Here is a 26,018-nt window from a genome sequence, read left to right on the forward strand (position 1 = left end):
TTTATGTGCATTTTCCTGGGAGAGGAATGAATCACTGGTGGGTTGAGCAGAAGAGCATGTTGGTAATATTAAGCTGAGGCTTAGAAATGGGTAGAGGTGAGGACAGCAACTAGAGGTGAAGCTAGGGCAACCTGGATTTTTTTTTTTAATAGCACAAGCAGAGACACAATACGGATGTGTTAGGATGTGCTCTACACTCTGTGGCTGAAAGATGCCCAAATGTCAGACTTAGGTGATTTGGAAGAATATCTGTTTAGTGAGTCAGTTACTCGGCAAGTACATACTGGCCCCCCTCCTATGTGCCAATCACTGGCCTTTATAACAATGAAAACTGAGGAGAAAGGCTAGTGAACAAACAAAATCTAATGAACCTTACTAGGGAATTATGGGGTGCCTCAGGAGCCTACAGCAAGGACACCTTCCCTCACCCAGGACCTTAAGGAGGACATCCAAAAGAAGTAATGTTTAAGCTGGACACATCACATCAAGAGTCAGCTAAATTAAGACTGGCAGAGGAGGAGTCATCTTCTAGATCTATAGGTTTAAGAGTTTGTAGAATATATGAAGAGCTGGTTGAGGCCAAGATAAGGTGAATGAAACGAGGCTGAAGGAGGCAGCATCCAGGTACAGAAGACCTTGTACGTTCTGTTTAGTGATGTGCATGTTATCCTAAGATCAACCAAGGGATCACAAGCAGAAAAAGTGCACTATCTGGTCAGGAATGGCAGTATAGATCTGGGAACTGTCAGCTTGGTGGCAGAAACCTGGGGATTGACTACAGTATTTGGGATGGATGTATGGAATGAGCAAAGATTCCTGGGGTGGCACAGCTGTGCTCAACTACCAACCTTAAGGTTGGCAATTTGAACCCACCCAACTGCACCACAGAAGGCCTGGTATTTTGCCTCCAGAACGACAGCAGCTAAGGGAACCGTATGGAGCAGCAGCTGTCTGTCCCCTCTAACACAGGGGTCGCCATGAGTCAGAGTCAACTCAACAGCACCAGATTTGGTTTGGGTTGGTATAGAGGCGATAGAGCCTTGAACCTCAAAATGAGGGATAGGGCGACAGACTCCTTCCCATGTTTTCTTGGCAGTCTTTACAACAATCCTTTCAGATTGTTGTCTAATTATCTCGGTTTTCTTATTAGGACAAACATCTTGTTAAACTTTTCCTAGCTTGAAATTGTCCCAAAGCTTAATATCAATGCAATTTGGGTAGGTATACAAGGTTAGGTTAGTAGTCAGCTTGCTATTTAAAGAAGGGTGGCCAATCCTATTGTGTGTGTGTGTGTGTGTGTGTGTGTGTGTGTGTGTGTGATGTTAAGAACCATAAACGAATCCTGACACATAGTGTATCACTGTGTGTCATAAACCAAAGCAAAACCAAACTCATTGTCTAGGAGTCCATTCTGGCACAGAGTAACCCGATTGGATGGGGTAGGATTGTCCCTGCGGGTTTCTGAGAGTGTAGAGGAACAAAGGGTGGTTTGAACTGCTGGTCTCGCAATTCGCAGGCCAACTGGTAACTGCTACACCAAGAGGGCCCCTTGTATCAGCAGCAGCATAGAAATGAAACGCAAACCCTACTCAGGTCAAAATCAGTGTGCTGTGTGGCTGCGGAGGATGGAAGGGGTGTAGCTGTCTAGGAACTTAAGTGAAGGAACCCCAGGAAATGTTTAGAGCAAAAAGCCAATCTTAAAGTTCCTTCCGAAACAAGATTTAATAGACAATAAATTTCGAGCCAACGAGCAAGGTTTGTGAGCTTCAATATCTCCTGCCTTGTCCATAAATCAAAATATTGATCAAATATAAATTAATGCATGAGTGTATACATCTGTGCCCGGGAGTTTATGAACCCTCATTTATTATGTGAGAAGGAAGCAGAAAGCAATTTTATATCATGAACGTTTAAATGAAACCATTAGCATTTTTTTAAAACATAACTGAATAGATTGTCTTTCTGAATCTTATCTACATGAATCTATTCTCCCGATCAAAAGGAAACTGTGCTACAGAACTACCGTTATCATTTCTGTTTTGGGTCCCTGGGAAGGGAACCTAAGACCAAGGGATGGCCACTGAATGCCAACTCCTGAAGACAGGCATCTGAGGGCGCCAATGGTTTGTTTCTCAGCCACCCCTTGTCTCCTCTCTGGCCCTCTCCCTCTCCCTCTCTCTTCCTTGCTTCCACTTCCCTCCCTTTCCATGTGTGATTCTAAGCATTTCCTCCAAAGGGCCAACACATCCTGGGAGTGTTCACTTACATGTTTTCTTTGGCTTTCTTCCTTGATCGGATTTGGTTTACTAGAAGTTCTACCTTTCAAACCACGGTTATTTAAACAAGTACCAGACAGCCAGCTATTTTGTATATTCTGTATGTCAAGGTCTAATGACATAAGCTGGTCCCTTTGAAAGATGTGTCATGCTTTTAAGAAGACATTATGAAGTAGTAGGCTGTGGAGCATGTCACAAAACGAGCACGGATGCAGTCTGTCAGTGAAAATTGGCGCGGTACGGGGAAGGGAAAGATCACGCTTTGGAAGAGTTACAAGCAAGATTCCTTCCTGGATGGATCCCAAATCTCCAGTCCTAGATCCATGTCCTCAATCTAGAGCAATGGTTCTCAACCTGTGGGCCGCGACCCCTTTGGGGGTCAAACGACCCTTTCACAGGGGTTGTCCGATTCATAACAGTAGCAAATGGCAGTGATGAAGTAGCAACGTAAATAATTTTATGGTTGGGGTGGTCACAACATGAGGAAATGTATTAAAGGGCCACATCATTAGGACAGTTGAGAACCACTGATCTAGATGGAACTTCAGAAGAATCTTGTTTTTTTCAAACAAAAAATGTCTCCAGGCCTCCATCCCAGATCTTAGGAAACCCAACTCCTGAGGGCTTGTCTCTTCCTGAACCCATATTTATATCGTCAACACACCTTGATTCTGATGTACCATCCAGGGTGAAATCCATGGCCTATGATTGACTACTCCACATGAGTGATCTGGGAGCAACACACAAGGTTGTGAGAGAGCTTGCAAAACTGGATGAGCCCGAGTGGTGCTTTGGGTTAAGCCTTCGGCTGCTAACTGCAAAGTCTGCCATTCTGAGCCATCACTCACTCCCCAGGAGAAAGCTAGGCTATCAGCTCCCAGAAAGATTTAGTCTTGGAAACCCCAGGGAACCATTTCACTTGTGCTCACTGAGGTTGCTCTAAGTTGAATAGACTTGATGGCAGTGGGTTCTGTCTTCCTTTGGTGTGAAACCTTGGAATAGCAGGAAAGAGACAGCGAGATACTTGGAGTCAGTTCTGACTGCTGGTAACTCCTTGGGTCTCAGAGAACTGTGCTCCATGGGGTTGTCAATTCCTGAAAAGCAATTGCCAGGTCTTTCTCATGAGGCACCCCTGGGTGGGCTCAAGCCTAGCACTCTTCTGTAAGCAGCCATGCACCCCCTAATCAGTACCGTTAGCTACAATTCTCTTGACCCTGGATTGGAGGGATGAGGTGGGTTGGTGTAGGATTGTTTGTGCAAGTGGCCAGATGGGCACATTGTGGAAGAAAAATCCTCCCCACAAGACCTAATGTGACATCATGCTAAATGCAGAAAAGGTGTCAAGGATTTCATTTTACTCGGATCCACAATCTGGTTACACATTGCACTGGGAAAATCGGTTTAAAGCATCAACAAGCAAAGAGGTCGCTGGTGGCGCTACAGGTTAGGTGTTGGCCAAGGGTTCAAACCCACTGCTTACTCTACAGACCAAAAACGAGACTAACTGTGTTCATGAAGAGCTACAGTCTCGGGAACGCTACAGAAGGTCTCTATGAGGTGGCATCTACTGGATGGCAAAGGGTAACCCAAGGCAAGATCTTTTCAATCATCTCATGCATATGAAAACTGGGCCATAAAAAAAGAAAACCAAAGAAGAACTGATACATTTCGATTATGGTAAAGATTATGGACTATTACCTGGACTGCCAGAAGAACGAACAAAAATCTTGGAAGAAGTACAGCCTGGATGTTCCTTGGAAGTGAGGATGGAGCCCCTTTGTCTCATGCACTGGGGCGTGTGACCAGGAGGGACCAGTCTCTGGAAGACCTCATGTTTGCAGGGGGTTCTCAGAAAAAGAGGAAGACACTATGAGATGCATTGAGACAGTGGCTGTCACAATGGAATCAAATGTGGTCACAGGTATGAAGATGGAGGGCCAGGCAGCGTTTTGTTTCAGTGTACATAAAACCAGACTCACGATAATTGTCTGTTCCCACTCACAGCGATCCTGTGGGACAGGGCAGAACTGTCCCAGAAAGCTTCCAAGACTAACTCTTTTGTAACACTTTTATTGGCACATAATTCACATATCATACAATAGTACAAAGGACTGTGACTGTGACTCTTTGGGAGTAGAAAACCTCCTCTTTCTCTGTGGAGCAGCGGGTGGTTCCAAACAGTTGTACATACTATTAGTTGTAACAACTTCAAAGCACCTAACAGTAGCTACTGAGTACTTAAAATGGGGCTACTCTAGAGCAAACTGAATTAAGATACGCTGTAAGTGTAAAATACACACAGGATTTCTAAAAATGAAAAAAAGGTAAAATATGTCCTCAATAATTTTATCTCCATTTTATGTTTAAATGCTTAATTTGGGGGATATGTGAACTGTTTATTAAAACTCCCCCCACCACCACCCATCCCCCTTTCAATGCCTTGAAAGTACCATCGACTGAGAGAATGAATGAATCTGTCTTGTTGGTAGAAGTGCAATCAGAATGCTCCTTAGAAGTGAGGCAGAATGGGATGTCATCTCACATACTTTCAGCACGCAATCAGGAGAGACCAGTCCCTGAAGGAGAACATGACGCTTGGGAAAGCAGAGGCTCAGTGAAAAAGAGGAAAACCTGCAAGGCAATGGATTGGCACACTGACTGCCCCAATGCGTTCCCACACAGCAACCAGGGTGAGGATGGTGCGGGGCCAGGTGGTGTTGGTTGTTACACATAGGGTCATTATGAGTCAGAACTGACCGGAAGGAACCAACCGACATTAAAATTTTGTTTCTTACTACTTTTAAAAATAGGGGTCACTAAGAAGTTTGAAATTCGATTGTGTCTCATATTCTTGCCACAGGACAATGCCCTTAGTTGAGAATAAGCAAGCCTAGCAGTAAAAGCTTAAAATGCATGAAATGGAGAAAAATGAGGTTTATTTTGAACAAGCCACTTAGATATAAGTCCACAGAAGAGCGAGCCGCTGGGTGAGATCACCAGAGCCATAGAACGCGAAAAGCGCCACAGCGCAGGAAAGAGTAACAATCTTTCAAAGCCCCAAAAACTCAAGTTGGGCCCTGGAAGGCTCCGGATGAAACCGCCGGGTCCCAAAGGGGAAGCCCGGCCAGCTGGGCGTGGGAGGGCCCTGCCCCGGGGAGGAGCTGCCCGGGTTACTGCAGGGATGGCCTGGGAGCCACGAGGCTCTAGAAACCACCCCCACGGCTGGATAGGCGGACGCAGCCTTGGCCCCTCCTTCGATGACTCTCCCAAGGCCCCGACCCCGAAAATAAGTCTCGAGGAAACGACGCCCTCCCGGGAGCCCACGCTCCGGGAGCGCTCCACACCCAAGCCAGGTGGGAAGGGCCACGAGCCAAGCCAGCAGCCCAGGTGTGCGCTCGTACTCCACGCGCCTGCGCGAAGCTCCAGCCCGGCCCCCAGTCTGCCTCCGGTCTCCGGGCCTTCCTCGCTGGGACGACCCCACCTCCCCTAACCCGGAGACGTCACAAAGAGCGACGGGAAAAGCGAACAATCACAGTCCTGGTCCGCGGGGCCCGAGAGGGACAGGGAGGGCGACAAGGGGACGGAGAAGACTCGGAGGGCGCGGCCGTCCCGATCACCCAATCAGAGCGCTCAGGGGCGGGGCCCGAGGCGGGGGCGGGGGGTGGGGCCAGGGAAGCAGCGAGCCGGCTTTGGGGAGAAGAGGGCGGACTCCCGGAGTTTAGAAGCGGCCAATCAGAGCGCGCCGGCTTCATTCGGAGAGCGGCGTGGGGCGTCGCCGCCGCTGCCGCGCGCGCCGGGGGCTGGTTAAGGCCATGAAACAAAAGAAAGCCTGAGAGGGGAGCCGCTGCCACCTCCACCAGCCCGCCCCGCCGCCGTCCCCACCCACCCACCTACCCACCCACCCACCCACCTAGTTACCTACCTCGGCCTCCTTCCCCTGCCCCTCCACCCCGCCCTCCCCGCTCCCCGGGCGGCGCTGGCGCTCCCCAGCCCGGGTCGCCGGCCCGCCGCCTCCCCAGAGGAAAGGTGTTTGCGCGCTGAGCAGGGCCGGGCCCTGTCCGCCATGGGGCTCGCCGCCTGCCGCGCCTGACCCGGCCGCCGCCGCCGCCGCCGCCATTGACAGCGCGCCGCCGCGATGCCGAGCGGCAGCTCCGCGGCCCTGGCCCTGGCGGCGGCCCCGGCCCCCCTGCCGCAGCCGCCCCCGCCGCCGCCGCTGCCACCGCCCGCGGGCGGCCCTGAGCTCGCGGGGGACGGGCTCCTGCTGCGGGAGCGCCTGGCCGCGCTAGGCCTCGACGAGCCCAGCCCGGCGGAGCCCGGCGTCCCGGCGCTGCGGGCGGCGGCGGCGCAGGGCCGGCGGGCGGCGGGCCTGCCTCCAGAAGAGCGCGCTGTGCCCGGAAGGCCCGGGGCCGCGGAGGAGGCCGAGCTGGAGCTGGAGGAGGAGGGGGAGGAAGCGGAGCTGGACGGAGACCTGCTGGAGGAGGAGGAGCTGGAGGAGGAGGGCGAGGAGGAGGACCGGCCGTCGCTGCTGCTGCTGTCGCCGCCCGTGGCCGCCGCCTCTCAGACCCCGCCGACCCCAGGCGGGTCCCTGGGGTCGGTGCTATTGCCCACCGCCGCCTTCGATGCCCGGGAGGCGGCTGCGGTGGCGGGGGTGCTCTACGGAGGGGACGATGCCCAGGGCATGATGGCGGCGATGCTGTCCCACGCCTACGGCCCCGGCAGCTGCGGGGCGGCGGCGGCCGCCTTGAACGGGGAGCAGGCGGCCCTGCTCCGGAGGAAGAGCGTCAACACCACCGAGTGCGTCCCGGTGCCCAGCTCCGAGCATGTCGCCGAGATTGTCGGTCGTCAGGGTGAGTGCCAAGAGGGGCGCCCAACTGGGCTTGGCTCTGGGCGGGGGTGGAGAGACCCAAGAAATGAGCTCCGGCCAGCAAAAGCCAAAGCAGGGCAAGTCTCCCAAAGTCCACCACCCAGGGCTCTGGGAGGAGCCTGAGTCCTGGAGACCTGGAGCTGGGTCACCTTGCAAAACCCCAGCCGATCCACTCGTTTTGCATGATAAAAGGTGTTAAGTTTCTCATGCCACTCTGTGCGGTGGGGTTCTGAGCGCCGGCTGTATTCGTGGAACACTAGACTGGCGAGCTACCAAAAACCTCAGCGACGTGGTAAAAGGTCGGGTCGGAGGAGTTGTGCATTCGGTGTTGTGGACTGAAAGCGTCCAGCTCTCAAGTTGGTGCGACCCGCTGCTTTGTAAAAGCGGGGGAAGAAGCCCTGCTTGGAGGCTCTTAGCAACGACCTCGTTGGAGGAAGGGGCTGTGCAAGTGGGCGGTAGCCCCCACCCCACTGCCGCCCCTAGGCTCTTCGGAAACTCGGCGGCTCTAGAGCAGCCTGACTCCGCTGAGTTGATTGTGTGCGTTGACTACATTCCGACGCTCGGAAAGGCACCCGGGCCGCCTGGTAGAACACTTTCCCCATCGGCGAGGAGGGAAAATGGCCAGTAAAGTAATCGAGTGAAGAAACTTCATGCTTTTTTAGTTTGCAGTCAATTCTCCACTTGCCAGCGCACCAGCACTGCAGACCGACTCCTCCCACTTTGTTCAGACAAAGGACCTAAGTCTCCGGTTCCGGGGGTAGTTTTGTGAAGGTGGGGGAAGGGGGTGCCGCGGCCCCTCTGCATCTGGCATTTTTTTAGGGAAGGCCCCTGGGGTCTTCAGTGTAGTTTCCCCTCCCCGATTCAAAGGGTGACTAGGGCCTGCCGCCATCGACGTCCAGTAGATTCTCCAGGTCAACGCCTGCTGATTTACAGTTAGGTTGAGAGCTTGTGGGGGGTCAAATAGAGAGAATGATGGCGCTCCGGCTTAAAATGATCTCATCTTTCCGAAGTGGTCGAAAGTACACCTAAATATGAGGGCTGTCGAACTGGCGGTTTCAACTATCAGAGTTGGCTCTGTCCTTCGAGGATTTTTGTCAGAAAACCCCTCAGAAATCTGGACAGAGGGGCAAGCTAATTTCAGCCTGCTGGGTGATTGAGCCTTCAAAGCCACTGTTCACAGATGGTGCCATGCCTTTGAAAGGGGGGGCTTATTCTTTTAGCTTGGAAAGTCGATTTCACATTCCTGTGTGTATTTCAGTTTGTTTTGACTAATGTGTGGGATGAGGAGTCCCAGGGTGGGGTGGCATACACAGCCCTGGGCCGCTGCTGACTGAAAGGTTGGGGAGATGGGCCTCACCATCAGCTCCCCAAAGGTCACCGTCTTGGTTAATAGGATGGAGCAGTTCTGTCCTACACACTGAATTAGCAATTAAAGCATCTCCGTTTGTAGGTCTAGAGTGAGTTCGCCATTCATTTGGGGACATCAAAGAATAAGTGTCAGTGAAATTTTGCTAAGCATTTGGGTTTATGGTTGTTGGGAATGTGGGGTTGGTCCAGACAAACTTTTCACTGTAAACAGTCTAAAAAGCCGTGTAAGAACACTGATAACCCAGTGAGAGGTTTTAATAGCAATCGACCAAGAAAACTGTCCCTAGATGAGACCGTGGACCTTGGAGGGCAGCTGAGAATAGACAGGACTTTGACCAACAGAGTTGGAAGAAAGACTGGGAAACACCGGAGGGCTAATGGTGGCGAATCTGAGTGTGATTGGCAAATAGCGTTGCATCTTGTTAGGGTTTTGGGTCTGAAAGGAGAGTGGTGGGAAGGGGGAGTGTTTTAGCCAAGACAGGAAGAGCCCTAATGGTGGGGGAGGATTCCACCTCCGAGGTTGCTTCAGTGTGCTGCTGCTGGTGGCCCCTTTGAGGGACAAAGGAAAAGAACCAGTTACTAGCTTTTTACTAGGAGCAAATTAAACATGTGTCTTATAGATTTCACTTAATGCCAATTTTTCTCATTCATTATGTTTCACTGTTTTAAAGCATTATGAAGTGTTCCCAATTGACTGGCTTTAAACAAACCCGCTCGTTAAAACAGTAGGCTGAGTTCAGCCCCAGTGTCTGTTCTGTACCATCTACCAACCCAGAGCAAAGTGGTGTGTCTGGTTTAGTTTTTAGGGATGTGCTTATTAGTTAATAAGAAAATGGGAATGTTCCTGATACTTGCTTACCGGTACTTACCAGTGATATATTTTTTAGCTTTGACCCTATTGCAAAAAGTCTGTCACCGGTCTCTATCTTAATCTTAGGGGCAGCAAGTCTTGCCCTTTTCCTGTTTTGAACCATGCAATTAGTAGAGGGTTGACCCCTCACCCCCACGCCCCGGCAGGGTAGGTAATAAAACCTGTGAAGTCTTTCATTTCCTCACTCCAGTGGAGAACTGGACAACTTCTGATGTTTGTGGCATCCTCCTAACTGTGGTAATTTTCCCTCGGGAGAGTCCCTAGCCCCTTTCCCTACTTAAGAAGAAGAGAGCAAATCACAGAATTCACTTGCTGGTTCCCTTGTCATCCTTAAAACCAGCCTTTCCGATTTCTACAGGAGCCTAGGTCATCATTTTCTATTTGACATCTCTTAATTGGTGCTGGCAACACTTATGTCACAGATGGAGACATTTATGACTTCAGCTCTGCAGCCATACATAGGACACATGGAATTCTGAGTCGCATCGACCAGCAACTCCTCGAGGTGGCCTCTGGTCCCAAGGCCTTCAAAAAGAGAGAAGGAAACCTAGCTCTTGATAGTTAAAGCGTGCCCAAGTGGTCAGAGTCGCTCTTCCCAGGCAGGAGCAGACGACAGGCAGTGTAGATGCCCCATTGGTCTGAGTTACTGCTCTGCGTTTCATTTTGCAACCAACAGTGCTGTGTAGAATGAAGCTAGCGCCTAAAAAGGCTTGACTGACAGCAAATATAAGTCCTAGCTTTGTAGACTTAGAAACATTTCTCTTTTTAAATGTACTACCTGCATGACACGTTCACAGTGGTCAACAGGAAGGATCGGGCCTGCTGACTGGAAGGCTAGGGTGTTCAAGCCCACTGGCTACCCTCAGGAGAAAGACGGCACTGCTGTCTGCTCCTGTGCAGATCCACAGCCTCAGAAACGGACCGGAGGGTGGGCTGGCGCTGCATTTCCTACGCTCATTGATATCCAAGAAGACTATAGCTGTTGACTACATTGTAAATAGATAACAATGTAAACCATTGGACTCAGTTGTTACAAAGACGAATAATCCAAGGTTTCTGTGTTACTGTTTAAGGTTTGGGGGCATCATCAAATATGTTCTCTCAAAACCCAAACTCACTTGCCATCCGAGTCAGTGCCGACTCACAGTGACTCTAAAGTGTAAGACACAGAACTGCCCCTGTGAGGTTGCCGAGACTGGAGCTCTTTATGGGAATAGAAAACCCTGTCTTTCTCCTGAGGAGTTGCCTGGTGGTTTTGAACTGCTGACCTTGCAATTAGGAGCACCACGCCTTGAATTGTTGATTTTGTGTGTGTGTGTGTTTGAGCCACGAGTGTTGCCAGCATCTTATATATTATAAGACATGCATAAAAATGTTTAGATAATAATATAAAAATGGGAATAAGTTCTCATTTATTTCTGCACTCTGAATTTTGTCCTGCACTGCACTATCTTTTGCCTGCCACTGAGCTAGCATAGGTTGAAAATGTTTCCGTTTATTGAGTTACTATGCCTACATTGATTCCAGTGGAGGTGTGTAGTATTGCTTTTTTAAACAATACTTTACGTTGTTTCCATTTGTCCTCAAAGCATCCTTGTTGACAGTTTTTCTCAGGTTCTTGAAGTGGAATTAACAACTTTCCAGATCTTAACAATATTGAAATGTGGTTGCATTTCAAAAAGTTGGTGAAAAATTAAATGAAAAGATGATGGAATTTTCCTGTGAACTTTTTGGCACCTTGTGTGGTATACTCTTGATTGGGGGGTGGGCAGTGGTGGTGCTATTTCACCCACTTGCTGTAATAAATGTCCTATTCAAGAAGGATACACATTTCATGAGGCAGCCCCATTTCGGGATAATCCTAAAGCAGAGTATCTTTTTCTTTTTTGGAGGAAGGACATTTTGGCCTTCTCCGTGCCAGGTACTGCCTTTGTAACTGTTAGAGCCATTTAATAGATGTAGCCCTTGTACGGATGTAGAAACCGACCTTTGGAAAGGTAATGTGCTCAGCTAATGTGAGATCAACCAGTTTGGCATCAAAATCAAAGTTCTATATTGTCTCTTCACTAGTGGAGGGGTCTGAACGTTTAGTCATGTTTTGGAGTGGGAGGTTGCGTTGGGATACTTCCTTTCTATAGTATGGCCCTGTTACTGTTCTGGGATAGTTTTTATTTGGCCAAAAATGTACTATTATTTCTTTGTTTAGAAAACTAATATCTGTCTATATTTACTAGCTTTGAGTAGTAAATTATTGTAGCTTCTCTCAGGCTTTAAATATAGTTGCTAATAGTTTGTACTGGTGTGTAGTGCTCAACATCCATTTTCCAGCTGATTTTTTTTTTTTTTTTTGGTCTTGGTTTGTTTTTTAAGAAAAGCAGCTCTCCATTTGTTTATGACTTCCCCCAGTGGTTTTAACGCCCCGAGGCCAGACCCTTGCAGCACGGGGCCTTGGTGTGGGGTACAGTTAAAGGCCTGAGGGGCAGAGGGCCAGGCTCCCAAGCTTTGTCCAAGACAGATGAGCCAAGACCACTCTGCTTGTACGCTCTCCATCTCACTCGCTCCTCTGTGTTCTGCTTGCAACCACCAGGCTCCTCCCAGCAGCAACAGTCAGGGCAAGGGCTGGAAGCAGGCCATTCTCAGGTCTTGTTCTGTGGCCCCAAATCCAGTGCACACAGCCGGCTGGCCTGGGACATTCAGTGATGCATGCCTATATTGCTACCTCCCCACCTCACCCCACTGCCAGTATCTACTGCCTTTTTCTTGCCATCCTCAGTTAATGAATTATTATTCTGCCTCACTACAGATAAGCAGTGGTATTTCAAGGGTGGGTTTTTTTTTTCCTTTCCCTACCCCCTTGTTAACAACTTAGAAAAATGATCCAGGGAACCAGTATTTGGAACGGTTACTCTGTCAGAAATTTCTACCCAAGAAAATTTTCAAAGGCTCTGTTTATCAGTTGGAATTTATATCTCAAGTTGTCAAAAAATAGGTGAAAATGTAGTTATACCATGTAGGGTCGCTCTGAGTCAGTAGTGACTCGATGGCAGGGAGTGAGTGGTTACTGAATGCTAGATTTTAAAAGACTCACTGCAATTGAGTTGATTCTGAATCGTAGCTAGCCTGTGGGACAGGATAGAACTGCCTCTGTGGGTTTCTCAGACTGGACAGTACTTGTATGGGATGACTGGTGGTTTCAAACTGCTGACCTTGTGGTTAGCAGCCCAACACGGAACTGCCTGAGCCACCAGGGCTCCTGTAATGTTAAGCTAGAATGTGGTAAGTTGGTTTTGAATACTTCTGACATTTATCCACACTGGATAATTTATAGAATGAGTTTGAGTGCTTTTGCAAAAAGGACATGCAGACATGCTTTAGAGTGTATTTTTAATATAAAATACAAATCCAAAACTGCCTCACATTGCTTTAGCAATCAGTATCTGTTCAGCTGTGGCTCAGCCTGTAAATTAAAAAAGCAACAATCAAACAGAAGTTCCTGAATTCAAATCCCTCTCTCTCACTTTGTAATCTTGCACAAGCCACTTTAAACTCCAGGCTTTTGATGGCGTATCTAGCAGTGGGTATAGTCATATCTACAGTACATCTGAAAAATACTTAAAGGGATATATGTGAAACTGTAAAATGGGAAGCACATGTTACTTTTGCGAAGTGAAATAGGAGATTAATTTGGAACCACTGTTTAATATCATTCCCCTTTTAGTAGATAATTTCATACTGTATTATATTATTTGTAAATAGAACTAGATCCAACTGATGGTGAATGTGTTAAATACTTGACATTTTTATCAATTAGGAAAACCTCCTATCATGTAACAACAACAAAACCCCCAAATGTCGATGTTAAAGCAACAGGTTTTATTTTTTGTTCACGTCCGGGGGGCTCCTGAGTACTCACAAGCGGCCACCATTAAGTGCTGCCCCCCTCCCCTGTGCTAGTGGGATGAGTTCTAAGGCACAGCGCCTGCCGGCCTCTACAGGTTAGACCTGGGCGTTTAGTCGTGTTCTGCAGCGTCGCGCCCAGTCTGTTAGGGCAGTATGCGATTGTGACATCCGCGGGGTTATACAGGCCATCCCGGAGTGACTGCTGACTTTGCGGCAACTCTATCCTTACAACCCCCCTTCGTGAGCCCCCGTTCTTTGGTTCCCTGATAAAGTCCGTTTGTCTTAGTATATAGTGTACCTTTCTGTGCCTCGAAAACTAGGAAAGCCTCCCACATACACGAAAACTGCCTTTTAGCATAATACAGGACTGGTACTATTTGGATGCAAGGCAGAACCTGTTTGTTACAACGAACCATGGTCCATACCATACATTTTTAATATCATAGGCTTAGTTGGTTCGTAACTATGGGCTGTATTAAGTCAGACAATTCGTGGTAATCCAGGAAATGCCAGTATATAATAATGGTGTTTGAAACAACCTCTGAATCACAGAATGTATCGTGGCTGTTGAATGAAGCATAGCTGTGTGGACCACTAGCCACCAAAGCAAGGCATCAGGCCCAGATCTAGCTTCCAAAGAAGGACGTGCATGTCTCACATCCAGGAGGGAGCCAGAGCATCAGTGGACTGTCCTGATGACTTCCACAGTACTGCTTCAGAATCAGGGGTTTATTACAGACTCATTGAAAATGCCCTTTCTGTCATGTAGGATCTACAATTTAAAGTTTCTGCTACTTTAAGAGCAGCAATTTGATTACTGATCTATGATTCTAAAGTGTTGCTGTTCTTGTTAAATGGTATCTAAATGTTTCCCACACAGCTTGTTTACCACCCATTTTAGGTTTGCATTTTTAACATCCTTCTTAAGCTACCATTAGCTACTATATACAGATCTTCACAGGTTAACCTGATGCTAGGTAAGCCATTAAATAGGGTGCTAAAATTAGGACTGCCAAACCCCAAGATACTAAATCAGATGCTGTCATAACCTAATGTCATCTTTATTCCATGTTTGGGAGAATTTTATATTACCCCATGTAACCATTGGACCCGGTTTCATGCCAGTCCAAGGGATTCAAGGATAAGTGTGCATGATTTGTTGATTTCTCTGCACTGCATTTGACTCAGCGGTAAAGGTATATCATGAGTTAGTGAGATTAGGTCTTAAAAAGAAAAATGAAAGTCAAGTTTATATAAGGAGAACTGCAGACCTATTGAAGACGCACATACAGGCAGTCTAGAACGTGGCTGGGGAACAGGCAGCGAATGATTCTGAACAAGTAGACAACCCTCCTCCAGCGTGAGAATACTTGCATTTTGAACTCACCTTTTGTTCCTGCGCCCCTTCCCCTTCTTTGCACCACCGCTCGCTCCTTTCTCCTCCAGCACAGCCGAGCTGCTGCCTATCCACCAGAACCACTTGGAGCTAGAAAACTAGTTAGAGTTAGTGGTTTCACTGCTTGTTGGCTATGATCTTGGGTAGGTCACTTCCCAGAGCCTCAGTTTCCCCATGGTGAGGAAAAAAAAAACCTGTCTACCAATTCTTCCCAGCTCAGCCGCCCCCCTATTTGTTGTGAGGATCAAGTTTGAGAGTATGTCATAAGTGCAAGTCCACTGTGTCACTGAAAAGTAGAGATGACTAAGGGCTCAAGGAGAAACAGAATGATGAGGGCAACATATGTGCCAATGTGCTTGACACATGGATGGATGGATGGATGGATGGATTGTAGTAGAGCTGTGCAAGCCCCCAATGAAATGATTTTTAAAAGGGTAGAGATGATAACATATACTTGTATATGAGCTAACATTTTGAACTTTCTTTACTGCTAGACTTTTATTTCTATTTATTTTTTGTAATCTAAGCAAATGCAAGTAGAAATCAGAAATGGTCCCTGGAACAAGTTTTTCCAAAGGTCTACCACTCACAAGGAATGGCCGGTGGGTTCTACAGCAACTTCCAAACAACCGAGTAGAAAGGACTGCTTTCCACTACATTTTATGAACGCAGGATTGCCATGACACCAAGGCACACGAAGGCAATATAAGAACAAGTTGATGGTTCAAACCCACCGGCCACTCCTTGTGAGAAAGTTGAGGCCGCCTACTCCTGTAAAGAGGAACGCCCCAGCACCTCTATGCAGGGTGGCTGCGAGTCCCGTGGACGCGATGGCAGTGGGTTGGGTTGGGTTGGGTGGGGGTCTTGCTGGCTGCTGGCAGCCACATCTTTCTCCTGTGGAGCGGCTGTGGGTTTGAACCCAGCCGTCTTCCTTTGTTTGCAGCTGAGCACTTTAACCATTGAGCCATCGGAGCGCCTCTCATGATTATAGACTCATTCTCTGCCAAACATATTAGCACGTCCAGTCTAGCAACACCGGATTGCAACACAGGCACGAAATCCGGGCTAGCTCCACATTCATGTATCAAGATCTGCCCTGTTAACAGGCTAATAGGTGCAGAAAGAAGAGCGTTTGACAGGACACAGCATTCATTTATGATGATAGAGTTGTTTTCTAATGGTAATTGCCACAACTAGGAATAAATGTGAGAAGTGTATTTAGCTAATAAACCTGCGAGTGCTTCCAATACCACTCGGGAAGTCTAACAAGGACAAATAGGAGAATTCCGATTGGTGGAGAACGAGGACCTCTGCGGTTTTTGGTTTGTTGGTTTGTTTGTATTTTCAGGTTTGATTCTGTACATAGAAAATCCAAAATATTAACCCCCAAATGGGTACAACTAGTAGTGAGTTTAGCAAGGTTAAAGTATGCAGCCAATAATATTTCTGTATACTACCAGTGAGCCATTGAAAATGGGAATTTTAAAACAACCATTTATAATGATTTCCTTTTCCTAATGAAATACTTAGGTTTAAATCTTGTAAAAGTTACCCAAATGCTGTTCCTCAAGTACTACACACCCTAGACGCCAGGCAGACCACTTGTGGGAAAGATCTTGCTCTGCAGTGTGATGGATGGAGAGGATGGCAGGCAAGTTTATACAGCCTGCGCTGAACATACACTGAAAGGTTGGTATAGTTGGACTTCATGTCCTTGACTTGCATGGCCAAAGCCCCATGTTGTTGAAGATGGCTTCCTTGCATGGCTGTAGGAATGGAATGATAGTAAAGACAGGGTTTGAACAATAATCTAGCCATTTGGGGCAGATAATGCAATCATTTCATCATTTATTGATGGTAGTCATCAAAGTCAAATACTCTTCTCTAGTCACAGTCTTGTTGCACCCTTTTTGCTGTTTATTCTGTCACAGTTGTTTCTATTTTTAAGGGCCTTTTTGTCCTTTAAGGTTTTCGGTCACAATCAATCCTTCCCGCTGGAAAGAACTCTGTTTATGACAGGGCTGTGGGGTGAGGCATTCTAGATGCGAGTGGAAGTGGCAGAAATCTTGTATTCCTGAATGAGGCAGGACTGTGCATTGTGCCACCCTGAGAAGTTCTTCTTCAGCTGAGAACCTGTCTGTGTGCAGGGGGGCCAGGCCCTGCCCCATCTGTGTGTTACATCCGGCACAGGGGAGAGGGGGGTGGTAAATCTTATACTTACCATTCTCGTTGAGCTTTGTTTCTTCTCAGATTTGTCAGTATAGCCTAAAATTGTTTTTCCTTGCTCGTAAATTTAGAATCAAATAAGTAATTAATTGTAGTCTAACCCTTCTAGGCTCAGTATGTCTTCTGCAGTGGTTCTCAACCTTCCTAATGCCGCGACCCTTTAATACAATTCCTCGTGTGTGTTGACCCCTCCAACCATAAAATTATTTTTGTTGCTACTTCATCACTGTCATTTTGTTACTGTTACGAATGGAGAGACCCCTATGAAAGGGTGATTCAACACCCAAAGGGGTCACAGCCCACAGTTTGAGAACCACTGTTCGAGAGTCAGAGTGAAAGAGGAGTCTGTCTTGCAGGAAAGCATTGTGGGAAAGTGGCAAGCATTTCTGGGAGCACATTGCAAGTACATCTAGGGTGAAGTTGAGGGAAGTTTTCTTCCATCCCTGACTTGGTGAAAAAGGTACATCCCTGAAAACAGTCCAGATTCAAGTGCTGCTTCCTGTTCACCTTTCCCAACCTCCTCCCAGACACCTTTGTGGAAAGCGTTTCACTAGCCCTTCAGAACAAAAGTGAGGGTCCACATACTGATGAAAGGAGATTGGGGCTGAGTTCACACCCTTCTGGGGCTTGACGATGCAACCAGTCAGTGACAGCAGGACAGCAGGGAGCACTGCTGCCGGGCTCCGGTGTGTGCCCACACGGACGGCTTCTCCCAACCGAACCTGTCCCTGCGACCAGTCTGATTAGGGCGCCTCCCAAGAATGGTTCAGACAAAAATCACATGTATGAAGCTGCTTGCTACATGGTGCACAGTGATCCTTCTAACAGTTTCCCAGAGGGAGTTCTGCTCCTAAGTGGGGAAAGCTGGGTCTTCCTGAGCAAAAAAAAAAAAAATCAGAATTTTGACTTAAAAGCTACAAGGACTCTTGAACCCCAGAATGGAAAGTTGCTAACTCAGGGCATTCTTAAAGTAAGTAAATTCTTATTTAAATGTTGAATTAAATTGGGTATATAAACACTTCCTAGGATTTAGCTGAGAAACCCTAGTCTTTGAAGACAGTATCCTGAAATTAAAGTAACTTTTGAATCATTCTTTTTTTAATAAATCATTTTATTGGGGCCTCTTACTGAATAGCTCATCTTTGACTGTCAAAAAGGAAGAAAATTTTATTTTTTATCCTCCTCGCTCCCTTAGTACTGCTTATGTGAAGTGGTGTCCATTTAGAGAAAAACGCTGTAGAAGAAACCCGATAAGACAGTGGAACGGCTCCTTTGTGGTTCTTTTCCGAAGCCCACTGCTGCGTCTTCTCTGGGTGGTGGATGGCTCTGAACCCTGACCTTCAGTGTAGCAGCTGAGCACACTAGCCACTGCACCGCCAGGCTTCTAGTCGTGAAGGGGACGTGCACAATGTGGGTTGGAGAGCTGACTCTGCTAGAGCAATTCTGTTAAGTTCGTCCCTGCCCTTCTTAAAAGCAACCCTGGTGGTGGTGTCAGTTAAGTGTTGGACTTAACCCCACTAGCTGCTCCCCCAGAGGAGGATGCGGGTTTCTGCTCCTGTGAAGATTTAGTTTTGGGAATCCTAAGGAGCAGTTCTGCTCTGGCTAATAGGGCCACTGTGAGGCAGGAGGGACTCACTGACAGTGGACTTGGTTGATCCATCTCAAACCATTGTTACGGTGATTGAGAGTGTTTCTAGAAGAATGGAGTAACTCAAAGTTCTTTACAAACCTTCCTCATTTCAGAGCTAAATCTAGTCTCTCAGATCCTGACTCAGTTGACTCCTGAAGTATTCTTGCTGAGGGGTGAGGAAAACTAGACACAACACACACGCCCATCATAGCAAGGCTGGCAGCAGGAGCAGCAGGAGGAAGACCGAGCTGCGTGCTTCCATTAGAGAGTGCGGCCAGGGAAACCCTACAGGGCAGCTCCCTGCCCTGTGCAGTAGCTGGGAGTCAGAATCGACCCCACACAGCAAGAGCAACGGTAGCGTGTAATCCTGGCAACAACCAAAGGAGAGAAGTCTTTTTGACCATAGCTCATTATGAAGGAGAGACCCGTCTTAGTTTACAGAGTGAAGTTAGTGCTGGTCATTTCAAACCTTGTACCACAACTATTACTCCAGCTGCCTTTCCTGAAGGAAAGAAGGCAGGGGGGGGGGGCGTGTGTGTGTGTGTGTGTGTCTGTCTGTCTGTGGTGATAGGTTGTATCTGATTTGTTAAAAGGGGCAGGTGGGACTCCATGGAGGAATATGGGCATTGGAAGGGACCTGGTGCCCCGGTGCCTGTGCACTGTGTGGTCTAGCAGCAACTGGCCAGTGATCGACGAGGGTCACCCCTTCAGATAGCATTGTTTCCTTTGCACTGGGCCTTGGTGTGTTTACTGCTGTGATAATTACTGTACCTGTATCGGTATTGTTTTCTAATCTGTAGAGACATTCCCATGTACAATTTCGTTTTTCCCAAATAGCCATGTTTGCTACATAGGCAGGGCGTGGGAGTCGGAAAGGCAGCTAAGACGAGATTTTTCAGGTTGGTTGGGAAACATTTGAGCAGAGTCAGAGAGGAACAGATCCTGTTTGTGGGATGATAACAGATTTTATAAGCGGAATTAGAGATCAATATGTCAGGAACAAGGAAGGTATGGCCACTTCGGAAAATATGAAAGGTTTTCAATTTTCTTAAACGTAAAAAGTGACAGAATGATGATGGTACCATATGTGCAAATGCGCTTCACACACTGGACAAATGTATGGATTGTGATAAGAGATGTAAGAGTCCCCAATAAAGTATTTTTAAAAAGTTTTTTAAGAGACAGAATTTTATGCTCTCTTTTACCACTCCCTCCATTGTGTGTGTGTGTGTGTGTGTGTGTGTGTGTGTGTGTGTGTGTGTGTGTGTGTGTGTGTATACACACCTCCTGATTTCGAGGTAGGATCCTTTTCCCCCTAAGGCAGACAGTCCCTGGTGGAGCTGTCAAGGAATGGACATGCTGAGGACAGCCCAGCGTGTAAGCACACACCTAGAGTCTTGAGGTTTGCGGTTGGTGGTTTTCTTCTACGTGTCGGGTGGGGTAGTTCTTGAAGGGGGTGGACATGCCGTGGCAGCAGCTCAGTGCCCCCATGCGGACACACTCCTCAGCCTTGCACCTCCCCAACTGGGGCCGTGAGGGCAAAGGCTCTCTGCCCTTTCGGGGGGTGGGGGGCAGATGCAGACGACGTGGTTCTGGGGCTGTGGTCCACGTGTAGCTTAGTTTGTGTTTTCTTAAGTCACTTGACCATGGACAATGGAATGTCACAACATTTGCAGAAAAATGGAATTCAAAGAAAATAGTGTTTTTTTCCTGCACACTTTTTTGAAACCCCCCTCTCCCCCATAATGTATGGATAATTTATTAAATAAATGGAAAACAACTAAACTTAAGTGATGCCCTGCCCGGGTGGCTTAGTAGATTACAAATTGTCCTGCTAACCACAAAGTCAGCAGTTTGAACCCAGCAGCCACTCCCCGGGAGAAAGATGAGGCTTCTCCTCTGTAAAGATTTGCCCTCCCCAAAGCCCTGTCAGAGCGCTGTGAGTCAGAACTGACTGATGGCAGTGAGTTTGGGTTTGGGGATAATGGACTTAATTTTGGCAATCCTTCTTCTCAAAACCGGGAACACTCGGCATTCTATGGCGGCCTTTTAGAAATTACACACGAGCAAGAACTGGACATAAGCATTCTAGAGGAAGAGCCTCAGGTGGGTTAGAGCAGGCGTGTTCTGCATTGTGCTGGCCTTCGGGAAGCCTCCTGCCCTGGCAGGTGTCTCTGCACCATTCTCACCCCCACCAGCCTCGTCTGACCTGCACATCTGGTACATGCTCAGAGATATTGCACCTTCAAGAGAAAGGCTTGCAGTGCCGTGCCGTGCCGTGCCTGCTACTACCGGCTTCTGCCTTCCCATCGACCTCACCTCTACCCTTCTCCCCTCCACGCTCCTCCATCCTGAATCCGTTTGATATCCCAGGCTTTGCCATGCGGTCCTCACTGCCCCCTCCCTTTGGCAAAAAAGCAAGCCCTTTCTTTAGGCCTCTGTCCCCAGTGCTTTAGAGGCGCCTCCTCTACTGTAAGTTCAGTTCCTTATCGCATCTTTTTCCTTCAGAAAGTGGGACCACATAGTATGTGGTCCTGTGTCTTTTGGCCCCACGGCGTAAATGGGTCATGTTTTTAATATCAGTAAAAGCCCTGCCCCGAGTGTTTCAGATAGTGGAAGACAGATGGCAGCACCGTGCTAGTTCTACCCAACCCTGTGTACTCTATCTTGAGACTGGGATCACAAGAATCCCTGTTTTCCTTGCTTTTCATAAAATTAAGCCAACGTCAGTAGTTCTAGTGCAAAGCCCCAGAGGCCCCTAAGGACAGTGTAGAAAGGATGCCCTGCCCCTGAGAGGCGGTGTCACCTGCTCACAGGGAGGACCCCCAGAGGGCTGCGCCTCGAGATGGAGGAACAGGAGCGTGCTGGGATGAGGGAGGTTCATCCCCCTCTTGTGACCATGTTTTATGGTCAATAACAAAGTCATTACTTCTCTGCCACCGAGCAGCTTGGACTGCCCGCCTGTCATCTAGTACCAAGAGCAGCACCACTGCCCCCGCGCCCTGACATTCCTTGCAGAACAAATTGTAAAAAGACCCGCCGTGACCAGCGTTAGTTTGAAAGGGGCTTTCTGGGATTTGCTTGTGCAAATAACAGTACCTTCGAGTCTTACTGTCTGTGCTTCTTGTCCCCACAGGTTGTAAGATTAAAGCACTGAGGGCCAAGACAAACACGTACATCAAGACACCTGTTCGCGGTGAAGAGCCCGTGTTCGTCGTCACTGGACGAAAAGAAGATGTCGCCATGGCCAAAAGGGAGATCCTCTCAGCTGCGGAGCATTTCTCCATGATCCGAGCCTCTCGCAACAAAAACGGCCCCGCCCTCGGGGGCCTATCCTGCAGCCCAAACCTGCCGGGTCAAACCACGGTGCAAGTCAGAGTCCCCTACCGTGTGGTTGGACTCGTGGTGGGACCCAAAGGAGCAACCATTAAAAGAATTCAGCAGCAGACCCACACGTACATAGTGACTCCGAGCAGAGATAAGGAGCCCGTCTTTGAAGTGACGGGGATGCCTGAAAACGTCGACCGAGCCCGGGAAGAAATAGAAATGCATATTGCCATGCGCACGGGAAACTACATCGAGCTGAACGAAGAGAATGATTTCCATTACAACGGCACCGACGTCAGCTTTGAAGGCGGCACTCTGGGCTCTGCGTGGCTCTCTTCCAACCCGGTCCCTCCCAGCCGCGCGAGAATGATATCCAACTACCGCAACGATAGCTCCAGTTCTCTGGGAAGCGGGTCCACAGATTCCTACTTCGGAAGCAACCGGCTTGCCGACTTCAGCCCCACGAGCCCGTTTAGCACAGGAAACTTCTGGTTTGGTGACACACTACCATCTGTGGGCTCCGAAGATCTGGCCGTTGACTCGCCAGCCTTTGACTCTTTACCAACATCCGCTCAAACTATCTGGACTCCATTTGAACCAGTTAACCCCCTCTCCAGCTTTGGGAGTGATCCTTCTGGCAACATGAAGACTCAGCGCAGAGGAAGCCAGCCATCTACTCCACGTCTGTCTCCTACGTTTCCCGAGAGCATGGAGCACCCGCTCGCTCGGAGGGTAAGGAGCGACCCGCCAAGTACAGGCAACCACGTGGGCCTTCCGATGTACATCCCTGCTTTTTCTAACGGCACCAACAGCTACTCCTCTTCCAATGGCGGCTCCACCTCTAGCTCACCTCCAGAATCCAGAAGAAAGCACGACTGTGTGATTTGCTTTGAGAATGAAGTTATTGCTGCCCTAGTTCCGTGCGGCCACAACCTCTTCTGCATGGCATGTGCCAACAAGATCTGTGAAAAGAGAACGCCATCATGTCCAGTTTGCCAGACAGCTGTTACTCAGGCAATCCAAATTCACTCTTAACTATATATATATACATAAATACTATATCTCTATATGGACTCGTAAAGGCATGGGTATCATGGTACCCCCCAGTAAACTTCCTAATGAATTCGTATGACTGTTAGCAGGCTTTATTGGGATTAGGCTAAAGTTGTTAGTAAACTTATAAAAGGCTGCTATGGTGACACTAACCCTAAGTGGTCTCTTGTCTATTAGTTTGGTTTGAATTCTTCACACTGTCCTGTAGACCCAGAGACACAGCTGGTGTACGAGGTGCTCAAGCTGACGTTCACCTTGGCTGAGCGAAGATCCTCATGGGCTGCGGGGGCCTATGAGACCAGGGTGTGCGTCACAGAGTTCAGAACGAGGGTCCCAAAGCCTCGCCACATTAGCGTTTGTGGAGGGTACTCGGCATTACAAACGATCCACACACTTCCAGTGCTGCCTTCTTTACACTGCCAGTTTTGACAAAACAGGTTTGTTTGTGTTTTTAATTTTACAACAACTTATGCCTAATTCTGCAGGATTGCAAGTAACTTTTTAAATGCATTGTGATTACTAAATTGATTCCGACTCGGGCCGATGGCAGTTAACTAGATCACTGGTTTCTGATTTGGGGACAAGCACTGCTCCATTGACCTTCATCTCACCCAGAGCGCCCAAGGGTAGCAGGGATCCGTGAATCAGGAAGGCAGTTGTCTCCATTGTGAATTTCCACCCATCACCTCCCTTGGGTGAGGTGGAACAGCCACCGTGATGTCCCCCAGTCCTGGAGAGGCTGTGGGTGCACCTATTAATGGTTATGATAGCTGAGGATGCGAACATTCCATTCGTTAGTCTGATCAAGCTGTTAATTTTTTAGACTAGATAAAAATGTGAAACGCGTTCTGTTCAGTCCATATTTGTCTTGCACATTATAGATATATTTTTCTTTTTTAATAATTTAGGGGAGGGAGGGGAGCCTAGGGGAAACAGTGCTCAGAGCATAATTCAACTAAAGCAGCTGTGACGTCCTCCAATCAGTTTACTTCATTTCAAAACCGTTTGCGGTCCAAGGAGAGGTTTCTTTAAACACACTTGTACATTTCACCTGTGGATGTCTCTCTCTGGCCTCATCCTCAGTATGTGCCCAAATCTTTGCTGGCATTGAAAGGACAGAACGTTATACTGGTGGGTTTTTCTACTAATTATTTTTTGAAGCGTTATTTTTCCCAACACAAAAGAGCTTTTTTTCTCAGTATAATGAAAAAATTGAAATCCTATGTGTATTGAATAGTAAATAGACAAATTTTATTTTTTATTTCCACTTGAAGAGTTACATTTCTTATAAAAGTTTACAAATAACGGTTTTTATTTTGATTTTTTCAGTATAAAAACAAAGTTGCCTTGATGGCATATTATGAGGTAATGCTAATTGCTTGTAGGATAGTTAAATGTCAGTATTGAAACCTAATCTTTAGCTGCCGTCTTGTAGATAAGAACGAATGTTCACCAAGCATGTATTTTGTATTTTATTGCATTGTACACTGCAACTAATAAGCCAAGGAATCGACATATATTAGGTGCGTGTACTGTTTCTAAAAACCACAAACTTAAGAATGATAAATTATCAATATAGTTTAGTATTTGCTAATTTTACTACACTCTTTTGTTATGTATATGTAGGGAAGTCATAGGGATTATAAATTCAATTTGAGTAAAGTTTAAAAACCATATATTTTATGATAAAGGGCCTTTAACTTAAGATGGCCAAAGCACTGATATTATATATTTGCTGTAAAGAGAATTATAAGAGTTTTATTTTTCTGATATTAAAAGTTACTTAATAAAGACTTGTTTCCATTAACTTGAATGTATTCTCCGTGGTGTTTTTTATCTGCTCATTTCACAGTTTAAGTGGAAGGCGGCTATTTGCCAGAATTGGAATTTTCCATGACCAAGTCTCCCCCGTGCCTCCCTGGCAGCTCCTCGTTTTCTTTGCGGTGATTTTGGGTGTTTTTTTCCCTTCAAGTGTCCCTGATGCTCCTGTTCTAATTCGCATCTTTTTCCCGTGTGAGAACAGTGGAGCCCTGGGCCAGTCTGTTGAGAGGATCCGGTGGCACGTTTGGCTGGAAGTGGACCACAAGTGACCACTCCTGACCTATCGGCAGACACAGACGCACACGAAAGCCCGAGGAGTACGCAGTGGTGCTGGCTAAGAGCCTCGATCCAAACCAGGAAGATGCTGCCTGGTTGGTGTTCTTACACTTTTTGTCTTTCTATTGCCTGATCTGGACTCCGAAAGATTTTTGTGGTTGACAAAAGTATTACCCCCTTAACTAGACTGATTTGATGTTATTTGGAGCATCTTGTTGCCATGTTGTTTAAAAACAGCAAAAGTAGATCTTTCCGAGGTTGGTTTACAGCAGGGGTAGGAACCTTTCTCTGCCAAGGACCATTGGGTTATTAATAACATGGCTCGCGGCCCGCACTGGTCAAGCAGCTGATGAACTCAGCCCCAATGTGACGGTTAGAACAGCTTCTCATTAGAGAGGCAGGTGGTGTTGCTGGTATTGATTTATTATTTCGCAGGCCTTATACATTCCCCACCCCTGCTTTGAAGAAAGAAACCATAATGTGTTTTTTTTTCCCTTTTTTCTTGTGCTTTATGTTAAACTGTATATGACAAATTAGCACTGCCTGCCTTCTGTCTTTGCTTCCGGGCAGATGTTACCCTTGGCTCTCTTGCAGTTGCCTCTCCTAAGGAGCACATTCAGCCTGGATGGTGGTGGTAGGCCGCTGTGTGGCTCAAGAGTGGCATCTGGGAGCAGCTTCAGTTCCAAGTTAGAACATTGTCTTATGGCAGGTAGTCTCCGGGATTCCTCCAGTCTCTGTCAGACCACTGTCTCACCTTTGACTTTGAACTGTCTACTTGTTTTCACTCTAACCGCTCCCTCTCTCTTGTGTTTTTCTTGTTTTTGATCAGAATAGGTGGTGGTCGTAGCAGGGCACCATCTAGTTTTTCTGGATTCAAAAGAGGCTCTGGCACTTCAGGGGGTCATGCATCCTTTAAACAAATTGCTTCTTGGTTCTTCTGATTCCTTCTCTTTTGCTCCTGATGGGAAAAGACCGATAGTTACATCTTAGATGACTGCTCGAAAGTGTTC

The 26,018-nt window shown here is 47.5% G+C and overlaps 1 protein-coding gene across 1 annotated transcript; it reads left to right on the forward strand.

The window, feature by feature from the left end:
• The first annotated feature begins 6,141 nt into the window (after nucleotides 1-6,141).
• Nucleotides 6,142-24,724, forward strand: MEX3C (mex-3 RNA binding family member C). The gene is made up of 2 exons (XM_075532594.1): nucleotides 6,142-7,123; nucleotides 21,668-24,724. The coding sequence occupies exons 1-2, from the start codon at nucleotides 6,412-6,414 to the stop codon at nucleotides 22,891-22,893; spliced, it is 1,938 nt and encodes a 645-aa protein (XP_075388709.1). The 5' UTR covers nucleotides 6,142-6,411; the 3' UTR covers nucleotides 22,894-24,724.
• Nucleotides 24,725-26,018: the final 1,294 nt, after the last annotated feature.

The sequence above is a fragment of the Tenrec ecaudatus genome, chromosome 15, assembly GCF_050624435.1.
Source record: "Tenrec ecaudatus isolate mTenEca1 chromosome 15, mTenEca1.hap1, whole genome shotgun sequence".
Taxonomy (NCBI): domain Eukaryota; kingdom Metazoa; phylum Chordata; class Mammalia; order Afrosoricida; family Tenrecidae; genus Tenrec; species Tenrec ecaudatus.